Source organism: Periplaneta americana, chromosome 13 (assembly GCF_040183065.1).
Source record: "Periplaneta americana isolate PAMFEO1 chromosome 13, P.americana_PAMFEO1_priV1, whole genome shotgun sequence".
Lineage (NCBI taxonomy): Eukaryota > Metazoa > Arthropoda > Insecta > Blattodea > Blattidae > Periplaneta > Periplaneta americana.
In genome coordinates, this window is record NC_091129.1 from 124011412 (window position 1) to 124026260 (window position 14849).

The 14849-nt window shown below is 38.3% G+C and overlaps 1 protein-coding gene across 1 annotated transcript in view; it reads left to right on the top strand.

Annotated features, from left to right (window-relative positions):
* Positions 1-14849, top strand: part of LOC138712359 (kielin/chordin-like protein) — a 51918-nt gene that overhangs the window by 19681 nt on the left and 17388 nt on the right. Inside the window, exons 2-3 of the mRNA XM_069844025.1 lie at positions 12044-12148; positions 13074-13203. Of these exons, the coding sequence (XP_069700126.1) occupies positions 12044-12148; positions 13074-13203 (235 nt within the window). The remainder of the gene's footprint in view (positions 1-12043; positions 12149-13073; positions 13204-14849) is intronic.

A 14849-nucleotide genomic window follows, 5' to 3' on the forward strand; every position in this document is an offset into this window, starting at 1 on the left:
AGCTGAACGATCATCCAAACAGAACGGAGATATCGCGTGGTTAGCACGATGATTCTCCCATCCATCGTATTTCGCTGCCTATCGCAGCTCCCCGATCCGGGATTGCATGAGAACTCCAACTAGTGAGCATTCCATACCGCGAGGCCTAGGCATGATGCTCTTGGCCATGAGGCTACGGCGCGGGATTTAGGTTTTTACTACTTTTTAATAATTAACAAATATGTGAGCTGATACCTGAATAATTCTATTCAGTGGGATGAATGTGTTTGTTGTTTAAGGTCTGTATAATAATAATAATAATAATAATAATAATAATAATAATAATAATAATAATAATTATAATAATAATAATAATAATAATAATTGATATTGTTGATGTTTTATCTTAACTTATTATCTTCTATTTGATTCATATTTTCGTGATTTTTGTATACATTTTATAGCGTTTTCTGACTCATTTCATGCATAGTGTTGGTCTTTCATCACAAACCCAGCTTTCGCCAATATTTCCTATTTTCGCCTTCAGTCTCCGCATGTGATCCATCTATCTTAATGCTATATATCATCTGATATCTTCTTCTGTCCCGAACGTTTCTTTCGTTCATCATTCCTTCCAGTGCATCCTTCAATATGCAGTTTCTTCTTAGTCAGTGGCCCAGCCAATTTATTTTTCTCTTCCTGATTAGTTCGAGATTATTCTTTCTTTGCCCACCTTTTCCAGGAGTCTTCATTTTTCATTCTATCCGTCCATTTCACACTCTCCATTGTTTTCCATGCCCACTGTTTTTCGGATATAAAATAAAATGTTGTAAAACATATAGGGCCATATTCATAGACATTCTTAGCGCGGACTTCCGGTGAATGATCAGCGAACTATACTAAAAGCCAGGTTATGAACCGACTAAACCGGAAGCAACGTTCTGTTGCTCTCTTTCTGAGCTCTGTTGCCACATAGTGGCGCGAGATTCAAAGCGTGTTCAGCGTTTGTCACCGATATGTTTAAAATAATTACTGTATATAGTTCTCGATAACACTATCTACAATATTAGTAATTAAAATTACTGTTTTTAAGAAAGCACGAGCTAATGACGCTGGTACGAAATGTGACTCGTAATGCACGTGGTACTGCAAATGAACTGGCTACACTGTCTCCGTGATTCCGTTGCCAGATTTTCGTTAGCAGAAGACATTTTCACGCGAGGTCCAATGAAAAGCTCCGTTCTCGTTCTCCCCTCCATCCCCCACACTTAACGTGTCATCACTGCACAGGCTACCCCTCTAACCCGCACTTTCCTCTCGCCGATCCAACTACTTCCTGTTTCGTCGGTTCATAACCTGGCTTTTAGTATAACGTTTTTCGTATTCATAAACCAGTGTTAGCGATATGGTATGCTATGAATCCCGTACAAGTAATCACTCGATAGCCGGGGCTAGTTTAGCACGCTCGTAGCTCGGGCTAGCAAAATGTCTATGCATAGCACCCATAGCGTCTACCGCTGTGGATTAATGGTTAGCACGTCTGGCCATGAAACAAGCGGGCCCGGGTTCAAATCTTGGTTTGAATAAGTTACTTGGTTGGGGGTTTTCCGGTGTTTTTCTTTAACCAACTGAAGCAGAATTACTGGGTAGCTTTCGGCGTTGGACTTTGGACTCATTTCGCCATCATGAATTCACATATCATCATCATCATCATCATCATCATCATCATCATCCACGGTAAGGCGTGCTGTACTTGTACAAGAACGCGGCCTTTCGGCTACCCAAACATTCACAAAATAAGAGTGCTAAGCACAATAAGCTTCAGACTGCAGCGCAAGCCTCCGGGTCCCTCCTACGTACAAGAAAAAAAAAAAAAACATAGGAATCGTGGAACTCTGGAAACAGCGGAACACACATTGAGAAACGCTATTCTACAGAATTATGACTGCAATTGAAAACGCCTTAAAAACTTTCGGTCTCAGAATATCTACAATAAATGAATTGATTTGAAAAATGTATGTAATCCTAGCCGCTACGGAAGTTGAGAGGAATTGAAATTAATTTTCTGTAAAAGATTTATTTTCCCGTTGATGGAACGGTGTAATGTTGGTCGTAATATGATGTTTGCGATGTGGTGATAATAGTTATGTTGCTTGTGTAAATATCGTTGTGGTGGTAGTTATAACTGATGGTAATAATTATGGTGTAATGGTGATAGTGGTGAAGTAAATGGTGGCACGAATTTAAGCTGACGGTGATGGTTGAATTGCAACTGTAACCGATTCCTTCTATTGCTGACAGTCTGCTAGAGGAAGCCAAAACGTGATGAAAGCTTTAAAATGATAATTGAGGCCTGTAACCAGCGATGCGCGTGCAATTATTGTATTAAGGAAGGAAGTCGGTCATATAAACACAGGTTTCAGTTGTTTACGACTTTTTGTTTATACATTCACGTCTTTCTCGCATCTCGATCGAAACTCTCTCAATGAAACAGCTATGGGGATGCAACCAAAGCAACACAAATGCATGAACAACGGAAAATACTTTCGCCTTCAAGCCCGTAGGGTAGGCTATTGTGCTAGAGAAGTTTAAGGGATTGTTCTCAAGTAATCTTAACCGGCAGAGTTAAGGCCATTCGGCCTTCTCTTCCACTCAACCAGTATGATAGAAAATTACTACAATGCTATGAATATAACATAATTAATACAATATAATACAATTCAAAGCAATACAATACTACAATACAAGACAATATAATACATAATTAATATAATACGATGACAATTCTTTTCATCTTCACAACACCAATAAAATAATTATGTAATAATAATAATAATAATAATAATAATAATAATAATAATAATAATAATAATATTAATAATAATAATAGTGATGATAATCATACCTAAATTAAATTAAATTATTAAACTCTATCACAATTATAACTTCAATTTGACTGCGCCCGTAATAAATCGTTTAGCCTTTTCTTGAAAGTGGTTATTGTCTGGCAGCCCCTAATCTTCTGAGGTAGAGAATTCCATTCACGGGGGACTGAGACAGTAAAAGAGGATGAATAGTGGTATGTTCTATGGGCAGGAATTGCTAGGATTTGGCTTTCCTGTGGTCTGGTGTTTCGATTGTGATTGGAGGATAAGTAGTTAACCCGGGAACGAAGATAATTTGGAGTAGAAGTGTGGAGAACTCGAAAAAGAAGAGAGAGCGAATGAAGTGTTCTACGGTTACTAAGTTGCAGCCAGGATAAAGATTTGAACGAGGGTGTAATGTGGTCAAACTTGTGAGCATTGCTGATGAATCTGACACTCATATTGTGCACACGCTGCAGCTTGTTCGAAAGGTCAGTTGTCAAGTCTGTAAGTACCCGATATGTCTGTTGTTCATTGTGTTCAGTATAGTTCATACAGGTTATGATTGCTGTGTTTATCGAAGTTAATACAAATGAACAATGTTATTAGGTAACGGTATTGTGTTACGTCAGTGTGATGGACAGTGATGGTGGTTATTTCGAAATGATTCTTTTGTCAACCTCTACGATGCTCACTCCGGCCTTGACAGATAAGCTGGTGTTTGTTTTATTAGAAACTCCTCCTTGCGGCACCGTTGTGGGGTTTCATCTCCATCCCTGCTTCTATCGTTATGGTCATCACCCTCATGGTCGTCTAGGCTTCTCGGTCACTTGAAGGTTGGATCACCTTGACTTCCTCATCGAATGATCACGACACTTTGAAGTAGTGAAACAGTTTCTCTCTCGCGCGCGTGTCCAATGACAAAACCTTGTGATTCATCGCCCTTAGGCTCTTCTTGTCTTCAAAGTATAGTGTGAGCAATATCTCTCTTCTTATACGTCCACGGAACAAAAATTACCGTCTCTTGGCATTCTCGTAAAACAAGAAGGCGATTTTCAATATTTTACTAATTCCAAAATAATAGATTTTTATAATTCATTGTAGCTGCCTATTTTGAAGGTCGGGGAATGTAAAGGCACAACATTTTCACTTAATATTTTAGGAGAAAAATTCACTTCGGCGCCGGGGATCGAACCCTGGTCCTTGGTTCTACGTACCAAGCGCTCTGACCACTGAGCTACGCCGAATTCAATCCACAGAGTCGCCCTCGGCAGCGCAGTTGGTATAGCGCTGGCATTCTATGCTCGAGGTTGCGGGTTCGATCCCGGCCGAGGTCGATGGCATTTAAGTGTGTTTAAATGCGACAGGCTCATGTCAGTAGATTTACTGGCATGTAAAAACTCCTGCGGGACAAAAATTCCGGCACACCGGAGACGCTGATATAACCTCTGCAGTTGCGAGCGTCGTTAAATAAACCATAATATATTCAATCCACAGAACCGGACCGGACTCTCCTCCTTCGATGTTTCCCTTTGTGGTTTGACTGCAAGTTAGGCATATATGTTGACGTGTATCCAATGTCAACTGCCATTATACTAGGAGCGCACTCAGCTGAGTGACTTGTTGGCCGAGAATCCGCAGTTATTATGCACTGCTAGCTGACAGAATATTATAGATACATTAATTTGTCCTACAGAATTTATCTGTAATATTGACACTTAATATTACAGATAAATTCTGTAGGACAAATTAATATATCTATAATACAATATTTTCAGTCAAAAGCTCTTTCCACGTCCACAATACCACATACAGTATACTGGTATAGACCATTCGTTATCTCGTGAAACCTACCTGCTTGTCAAGGGAAGAAGAAAGTGGACTGAGAAGCTTCCCTCCCTCGCCACTATTCCACTCGTACTGTACGATTATTTAGTCCTGACAGTCGCCGACAATGTGCGCCTGGGTCAGGCGAGTCCATTAAGTTTGCCAAGGGGTGTTCAGGTTAATCAGTCGCTTGCATTCAGAGCGATCGGATGTCATGCTTGAGGTAGAGCGGTGTGTTTCCAGTACAATTAAGCTGTACTGCATTTCTTTACTGACCGCTCGCCCTTATCTCTACTCCGGAGTTCTCCCCACTACTCCTATTACTTCTCCTCTTTCGCGTCGCCGGGCTGTCAGGACTATATAGGCCTAATCGGTCTATAGCTAGGGAGTTCACTTACCCCCACCATTAGGTTCTTGATATGAGGTACGGCGCAAACAAGCATTTGATTTCACGAGATAACGAATGACCTATACTTCTTTATCTATTCAACTTAAAAAAGGGTTATTCGGGATAAGCACTGACCAGACTTAACAATTTATCATAAAATTTAATAAAGTATATATAAATAATGTATACCTTTCTTGATTATCATGAAAATTCTCATAATTTTCATTTATCCATACGATATGTCAGCGTACAAATTGACGTAAGAGATTATTCAAATATAAACGATATTATTTTATTTTCTGTAAATGTGCAACTTGACATCGCACACGTTTCATCATATTTTTCGCAGAATTTTGAACATATTGTAATGGTAATATTATACTTCAGAGACTCATTATAATATAGAGGATGTAACAAAATGGTATATCATAACTTTAGGGAAACATTTCTCACATGTAGAGGATGAAAATATGTTATATAAACGTGGAAGCCACCGGCGTGGCTCAGTCGGTTAAGGCGCTTGTCTGCAGATGTGAAGTTTCGCTCGGGAGCGCGTTCTACGTATTCCCGCTTGAACTGTTTACCTGTTTGGGTTTTTTCCGAGGTTTTCCCCAACCGTAAAGTGAATGCCAGATAATCTATGACGAATCCTCGGCCTCATCTCGCCAAATACCATCTCGCTATCACCAATCTCATCGATGCTAAATAACCCAGTAGTCGATACAGCGTCGTTAAATAACCAACTAAAAAAAATATAGATCAGGAAAGACTTTTTTTTTTCCTTGTTAGAGTTATTTTTTTCTAAACTCTGCTTACATTTTATGATATGCAAGTAATTTTTTTGTGAGGAATGCCATCACAGATGTGTACATTACATCCCATAGCAAATATGGGAAACACATAGAAAGAGAATGTACGGTATATCACCGCCACCGTCATTTGTACGTAGGTAATTACATTCTAACCAGAAATAAACAAGAAAATTGTCCTGGTATGGGGTTGTTGTTACACAATAGCTATGATGGCAATCACCACTAATTAGGTTATCACACAATGTAAGCAGAACTTTCAGAAATCGAAATTTAAGAAGGAAATGAAGCGTTTCAGGATCCATGGTCATATAACATATTTTCATCCTCTATATGTGAGGAATGTTTCCCTAAAGTTTTGACATACATTTTTGTTAATCTCTGTATATGAAAACAGGGAAATTGAATACTACATAGTTCATATATTCCTCTGATTGAGGTTCTGGCTGTTATGTACATCTGTTATCGGGCAGTACATCTCACTTGATATGTGTCAGAGGAAGAACAATTGTTTGTGTGCAGCTGAAGTCTGATTAGTGTAATAGTAGCTAGTCGACGATGTATGCAATGGAGGGGGAAAGGAACTGACCACTCTACCCCATTATCTCCTGGCCTAGTTGCCTCATAAATGTTGGCTTCTTGTTATCACTTGTGAGGTTCAGATCTGTCTTCGGACAGTTGACTAACAACAGCAACCACAAAATTTCTTATTGCGATGTCAACCGATAGCTGTAGTACTCACAGAGAACTCCCTTTACAGCGGAGGCCCCCTGATACGAGAGGGTAGGTCATGCCCTCGGGTTTCTATTCGCATGTCACTTTACTTTCATCGTTGGCTACTTAACCCAATGACCTCTTTGAGTTATTCATTCGGCGACATTTCGGCAAATGAGTGTTCTATGCGGAACGGCCAGTGCATACAATGTATGTCCTTACTGCACAACTTACATGCGTACTAATTGCAGCTTTCAAGTCATAGAGCAACCTTGTCATTTGCATAGAGCTAACGCCGAGTGATAAATTCCAGTCCAAGAGCTGCACTTCAAAATGAAAAGACATATTACCTTTGTTATTATAAAATTGGATCATGATGCATTAAATAAGCAGTAACTATTATAACCGTTTCACTACAGCAACTTATTCACTAGGCGAGTAAAAAATATGGAATACTGCTTGCACCTTTCCTATTTCTAATTTTATTAAGAAACTCTGTATCCAGAAGTTGTAGGAGGTAAACAAAAAGGGAACATGTTCAACATGTTAAAAAACTATATTTTTCATTTATAAAGAGTGTGTCAACGCGTCTGCTTTTTAAATGGTACCATGTACAGTAAAACCTCGTTAATTCGGACCCCAATAAACCGGACTTCGTTTAATCCGGACAGACAAAAAGCTACGAGTTTGGAAAAATTAAAGAACCTTGTTTTAAGACTTTTATACAATATAACTTTGGAAATACACCTATAGTATTAAAACTAAAGGAAATCTATCACGTTTGCATTGAAGTAATGAAACTATACAATGCTTTACACTTTACTGTACTGTACAGAGTATTTAGGACTATGCCCTTTAAATACACCATAATAAACGTGTTTTGTTGCTATAAACGGAGTTTTAATGAACTTTCTACTGTTGGTTTAGGTTATTTCAGTTAATCCGGACTTTCGTTAAACTGGTCAACTTATCCCCCCAATTATCCGAATGAGGTTTTAATGTAGGCCTACTTTTATTATTTTTTTTTTCAGTTCTCGAAGTGTACAAAATCAATTTTTTTTACCATTTATGAACTATTATTTTGTAGAAATTTTATAAAATTTATCATCCCAATGTATGTGTTCATGGCAAAGAGAAATTATTCACTATATCAATTTATCAGAATGGAGAATAAGGGGGCAATGAATGAAACAATCGTAATCAAAAACTATTTTATTGAATAACAATGGTTCTTGAATGCCTTCAAGTTCTCCCGATCTCAACTCATTAAATTTTTTCATATGGAGTTATTTGAAGTGAAAGGTCTGCCAAAACGGACCAGGAAACCTACAAGAGTTAAAACGAAGAATTATGGATGAGATACAAGAGATCAACCGAACAGTGTTACTGGAAACATTAAACAATTTCCACGACAAACTTATACATTGTTTGGCAGTGAATGGGGGCCATTTTGAACACTTTGTGTGAAATTATATTAACATGTGACACAATCACATTGTTGAATTCTTTTTAATGGTTCTTTCTTTAAATTCTATGCCTTGTGTTAATATTGTAGTTAAATCAATTGTGCATATCCATATTCTAAGCCATCAATATGTTTTTTTAATTTATAAAAAATATATATTTGTATACTGTACGTTTTGAGACCTGAAGAATCCAAAAATGGAAAAATAAGCACACGGCGCCATTAAAAAAACAGCATTCTTGACATATTCTTTATAAATTAAAAAATAGCTTTCGAAAGCATGTTACTACGTATTTACCTTCTGAATATGAATGGAAATGGAATAGTAAACAAAGATAAATCATTAGCACACGGTTTGAAATCTTTAAACTTATATTATTCGAAATCGGTAGACCTAATTATTTTTATGTTGGTAACGTAATGAATTAATGACTAAATCAGAAGCATTATGGAAATTTCGCAAATCCTAACAGGTAAGAAAATGAGTTACCACTGTTCATTTACCTTTTCCATAGCCTGAGTTTTGATTTAAAACCCCTAATGTTGTGATGTAGTAAAATTGCAACCCGATCTTTCTCTTATAGCTTTAAATGTTAGTAATTTAGATGTCCTTTCTGACATAAATGCCAAATCGTGAGGACAAGTATGGTTATAAAGTTTATTTCCAGGAAAACTCTAATCTCCCGAAAGGCAACGAACTTCTATAAATTCAAATTGTATCATCATAAATATGGAACTAAAAGATCCGATTTTATACGACTAGAGGAACCAAAGTGTTTCACAAGCACAGCTCTGAGGCATGGTACCTACTTTGGTCCAAGGTTATACAATAAAATAATTGATAAATACCCAAATTTGGAAAATTTTAGTATCAGGAATTTCAAAAATAGCGTTAGGAATTTAATTTTTAAAGAATATATATTGATTTAATATGTATATGTATTTGTATGACTTAAATTGTTAAAACTGAAATTGTATTTTTAAATTTAATTTATTCCTGTAAATTTTTTTTTCTTGACCCAGTTTGTGTCAAAAAATTATCTTTGTGTTTATCTTTGTGTTTAGATATCTCCCTGAGCACGACCTTTTTACTCCTTCAGGGAAGAACTAAGATTGTATTTCTGTCAATGTTATTTTATTAACAATAAACAATAAACAATATATATCATGTCAAGTCCCTAAATTCATTTTCCTAAGCAAGGAAGCAAACTCGTCTGTATTTCTTATACTTTCTCCAAATATAGTTATTGACAGAGAAAGTACCAATATCAGAAATCAAGTGTTTGTACTACCTTCTAAAAATAACTTACTTGCGTTTTTCTTGGGAAATGAAAGTGATCCGTGAATACGTCTTGTGAAGTTAGGTAACACATGCACTTTCTTTTTCTGGCACATCAACAGAAATTTCTATTTAAATACACAGTCTACAAGAATGTGATGGATCTGAATGTCGTAATATTATATCGAAATGTTTTCATAGAGTTCTAGAAGTGTTAAACTATTATTAATTACTTGAAAATGTGATTTAATAACCCAGTGTACTTTGAACACATTGATATGCAGCAAATTTCCTTTTCTTTCTAAAACACTTTATGAAATCCTAATGGTCTTTTATGAAATCCTAACATACTCATGGACAAATTTTTTGAATTCCAAAAATTCGTGGCTTACTGATCACTTATTTGAGATAAATACAGATAAAAATAGATAATTCATTTAAATACATCTAAGTACTAGGTAACCATTTTGTATGTGGAACGCAAAAAGCGGCGATGCGATCTTGTGTTGTTGAAATGGAATGGAATTGAATTAATTTTTCGGGAGGAGTCACTATGGCCCAGAATTGCGGCCTTTCACGATCTATTGCGCCTCAAGCTAGACGCATTCCCAAATCCACACCGGCTGACTACACTAAGGTTCGAAGAGTACCCAGGTTCCGAGCAAACCACCCAACTCATCCCTAAGCCAGCCCCTTCCGTCCGTCGCCAGTCGGTATTCGGGGAATGCTATGGAATGATGATGAAATGGAGAAATTGTGACGTAATTATGTAGATGCTTATACAGGGTGTTTCAAAAGTACAGGGCATAATTTCAGGTATGTATTTCCCACATGTAGACAATCAAAATAGTTCATTTCAACATGTGTCCGGAAATGCTTTATTTCCGAGTTATGGCCTTCACAACATTGAAATTCACCGGAACGTTTTTCTTTCCGCTGGTCGTTGCCGTCAAAGGAGACATTAAGAGGGCACTCTGACAGTTCATTCCGAGGCGAAGGTTACATTCAGTGTTGTGTAAGCGTTAGAATGTGCGACATGTATTCAAATCAAGAGCTGGCAGAGATACACTTCATGTACGGTAAGGCGGACGGCAATGCTGCGCTGGCTCGTCGTTTGTACCAGGAGAGGTACCCACAGCGACAATGTCCAGATCGGAAGACATTTGTACGTCTCCATTACCGTCTGTGCGAGTATGGAAAATTTAACTCTCCTGGGTTGGGAAGGGGACGACCAAGATCTACAACTCCAGAAGTATAGGAGGAGATTCTGGAGGCTGTGAACATGACTCCTTCTATCAGCACACGAAGGACAGCGTTGCAAGTCAGTGTTCCTCATACGACTGTCTGAAGACTGTTGAAAGAGTATCAATTGTATCCTTATCATTTGCAACGTGTACAGTCCCTGTCACCAGCAGATTACCCTGCACGAGTTAGGTTGTCAGTGGTTCTTGCAGCAGTGTGGTGTAAATCCGAACTTTCCTGCCTTAGTATTATTTACAGATGAAGCACAGTTCACACGAGATGACATAACAAATTTCCACAATCAGCATGTATGGGCGTATGAAAACCCACGTGCAACTGTTCCATCTCATCACCAGGTGCGGTTCTCCCTCAACATGTGAGCCGGTATCATTGGTGATCGATTAGTTGGACCCCATGTACTTGTAAACAGACTTACGGGGCAGGCGTACACAAACTTCCTGGAAAACACCATACCTCATGTTTTAGAAGACACTCCACTGATCAATCGTCAACACATTCACTTCTTGCATGATGGCGCTCCTGCACACTTCAGTCGTACAGCTCGCCGGTACTTGGATCGAAGGTTTCCTGATCGATGGATAGGTAGAGGTGGCCCAATTGCTTGGCCTCCACGCTCACCTGATCTAAACCCTCTCGATTTCTACTTGTGGGGCCATTTAAAATCTTTGGTTTATTTGTCTCCGGTGCCTGATTTGGTATCCCTTCGGAATCGAATAAAATTGTGGCATGTTCTGAGGACATACGCAATACTCCTGGAGTTTGGGATCGTGTTCGCAGGTCAATGAGACATCGATGTGAGGTCTGTATTCAAGCAGGAGGTGGACATTTTGAACATCTTCTGTAATGACAACGACCTGCGGAAAGAAAAACGTTCCGGTGAATTTCAATGTTGTGAAGGCCATATGTCGGAAATGAAGCATTTCCGGACACATGTTGTAATGAACTATTTTGATTGTCTACATGTGAGAAATACCTGCAATTATGCCCCGTATTTTTTAAACTCCCTGTATAGGTAAACGGGAGAACCCCGAGAAAACCCCCAAATGCGACCTTGTCCGCCACTAAACCAATGAATTTTTCATTGAAAGATCCCAGTCACAACCGGGACTCGAATCCAGGCCGCCTGCGTGACAGGCTGAAGGTCTGACCACTCACTCACCGGAGAAGACATCTTATGTTGTTTCTCTGTGGGAAAGACATAGTCTATGCCTAGAATAAGAGAGCTATCGTACTGCACAGGTGACGTAACAGCGGCGCGCTGTGTATTAGTACAAGCAACTGCCGTTCCGCAAGCAGAATGGTCGGGTAATAGAGATTAAGTGAAACATTAATAATAATCATCATTATTATCATTGTTATTACAATTATTACTGGACCTATTATTATTATTATTATTATTATTATTATTATTATTATTATTATTATTATTATTATTATTATTATTATTTGTTTCAGACGTATGCAGGCCCCAGGATTGTGTTGTACCAAAACATTACACAGAAATTGGATGTACTCCGATACATGAAGACAATTCTTGTTGTCCTACGAGGTTTGACTGCAGTAAGTGAAAGTTTACTTCTTGCAATTTAAAATTTTAAAACTCTTCAGTTTTAACTATTTTATATTAAAATTAAAATTATGTCATTATATAGACTGAAGGGAGCAATACAGGAGATCCCGTATCGTACATTTTCAGCGCATAAGAAAATTTTGTTCCTGAATTACAGCTGCAGGCTGCAGGCGAAATTAAAAGCAGACATTTCCTCAAGTTTCCTGCTTCGAATTTACATATGCGTCTGCAAAAGTGTAACACTGTAGTGGCCTCGAAAACAAGAAAGTAGAAATCAGATATTAGCATTGTTGTAAAAGTTCTAAAGACTGTCCCAAGGCCATTAAAATTTGTGAAAGACATGAATCTGGATTAACAATGTTAAAAGTCCATGGTCGCACAGAACTCTAGTTATCACACAGAGAGCAATGTGAATTCACTCGTAAGTCGACAGTAGTGCTTTGCATTCATAGTAAGAGTATGTGGACACATCACTACGGGGATGGCAGTGTGATATGGTTACGCGTAATGTGTAATACAGTTGTGAGTCGACCGCCGTGCAAAATGAATGTGACCGTTGGGTTTTTAAGGTGGGTATGTGTGCTGTAATGCTATTCCAACAATCGTGACAAACACGAGTAGCATGATGCTGTGTCATTTGTGGATGTTTGATCCCTACCCTACTCTACCCTATTAGCACACATACCCTGTCCTTTCATTTGCGTATTTCAAAATTTGGATCTGCTCCCGCATTTTCACAAAAAATAGTTTTGTTGAGTTATGCTCCAGTTCTCGTATAAAGCAGCATTTTTGTCATTTGTTTTAAAATATCATTACCAATGTAGTTACAATAGTGATACAAAATCTAACAGAAGATGAAGAGCGTAATATTCACTGTTAAAACTAATTTAATTTTGTATGAATTGAAATTTTCAGCTTCTTTATCTGGCAGAGATGCTCACAAATGCTATCACAACGGAGTCGCATACGATGTCAACACTGAACTGGCTTTCGATCCAACTAATGCCTGCACGGTTGCATGCAGGTGCACCAACATTACCGGTCGGTGAGTAAAAGTGATTACTCTACTCGTACATAGCGTGCATGTGTTTCTTTTTTGCTTATTTAATGACGCTGTATGAACTACTAGGTTGTCTAGTGTCGATGGAATTGGTGATACCAAAATTGTATTTTTCGAGATGAGTAAAAGCAATCGCCATCGGAATACCTGATATTCGCCTTACAGTTGAAAGAAAACAACCAGATAATAATCAGTCCAAGCGGGATTAAAACCCACGTCGAACGCAACCTCAGATCAGTAGGTAAACGCGCTACCGCCTGAGCTACTTACTTACTTACTGGCTTTTAAGGAAACCGGAGGTTCATTCCCGACTTCACATAAGCCCGCCATTGGTCCCTACCCTGAGCAAGATTAATCCATTCTCTATCATCATATCCCACCTCCCTCAAATCCATTTTAATATTATCCTCCCACCTACGTCTCGGTCTCCCTAAAGGTCTTTTCCCCCCCCCCGGCCTCCCAACTACTAACACTCTATATGCATTTCTAGATTCGCCCATACGTGCTACATGCCCTGCCCATCTCAAACGTCTGGATTTAATGTTCTTAATTATGTCAGGTGAAGAATACAATGCGTGCAGTTCTGTGTGGTCGTCTTTCTCTTCTGTAGGGGCATGAGCGTTTATAACTACGATATCGCACCATCTACCCTTTAGCCCTAAATACGATAACCTATCACTGATAAATTCGAGCTTTTCCGCCTGAGCTACACATACATAAATACATACATAACTTAACGTAACGTAACTTAATACAACATTTTTTAGTTGGTTATTTTACGACGCTGTATCAATTACTAGATTATTTAGCGTCGATGGAATTGATGATAGCGAGATGGTATTTAGCGAGATGACGCCGATTACCTGACATTCGCCTTACGGTTGAGAAAAACCTAGGAAAAACTCAATCAGATAAACAGTCCAAGCGGGAATCGGACCCGCGCCCGAGTGCAACTTTGGATCGGCAGGCAAGCACCTTAGCCGACAAGCTATGCCCGTGGCCATAACATAACATAACATAACATAACATAACATAACATAACATAACATAACATAACATAACATAACATAAATAATTCTGTGGTGTTCGGGTAAAGGGATATAAGTCATTTTTTTGTGCAGGTGGAATTTTGTTCCCCAGATGAACACACAAGTTCAATTATACAAGTGGGTGTGCAAAAATCAAAGAATTCTAGCAGTTGATGTGTTTTATTTGTGTAGAAAATTATTTGTAATAAGGGTTCCAAATTTAATTTTCATTTATCTCCGAACTCATTTTTATGACTTATCTCCCTTTACCCAAACACCACGGAATTTCAAGGAAAAAATTGTTCCAGAACCGGGTATCGAACTCGGGACCTTTGATTGAGCATGCCAGATCAACTTGAAAAGACAGGCACAAACTGCATAATCAACAACATTAATTTCAAATATACTCAATTCTGTTCATATTAATTTTAATATTCCAATAAATTTAGTTCATTTCCTGTGTTTTAATGTGTGTTGCTTTGAGGTTAAAATCGTCAAACCAAAGCCCTGCAAAAAATCAATAAACACGGCGTACACGCCTGCCATCTGTTTCATTACTCGGGAACACGCTGAAAAGACACTCATGGTCACCATTTCATTATC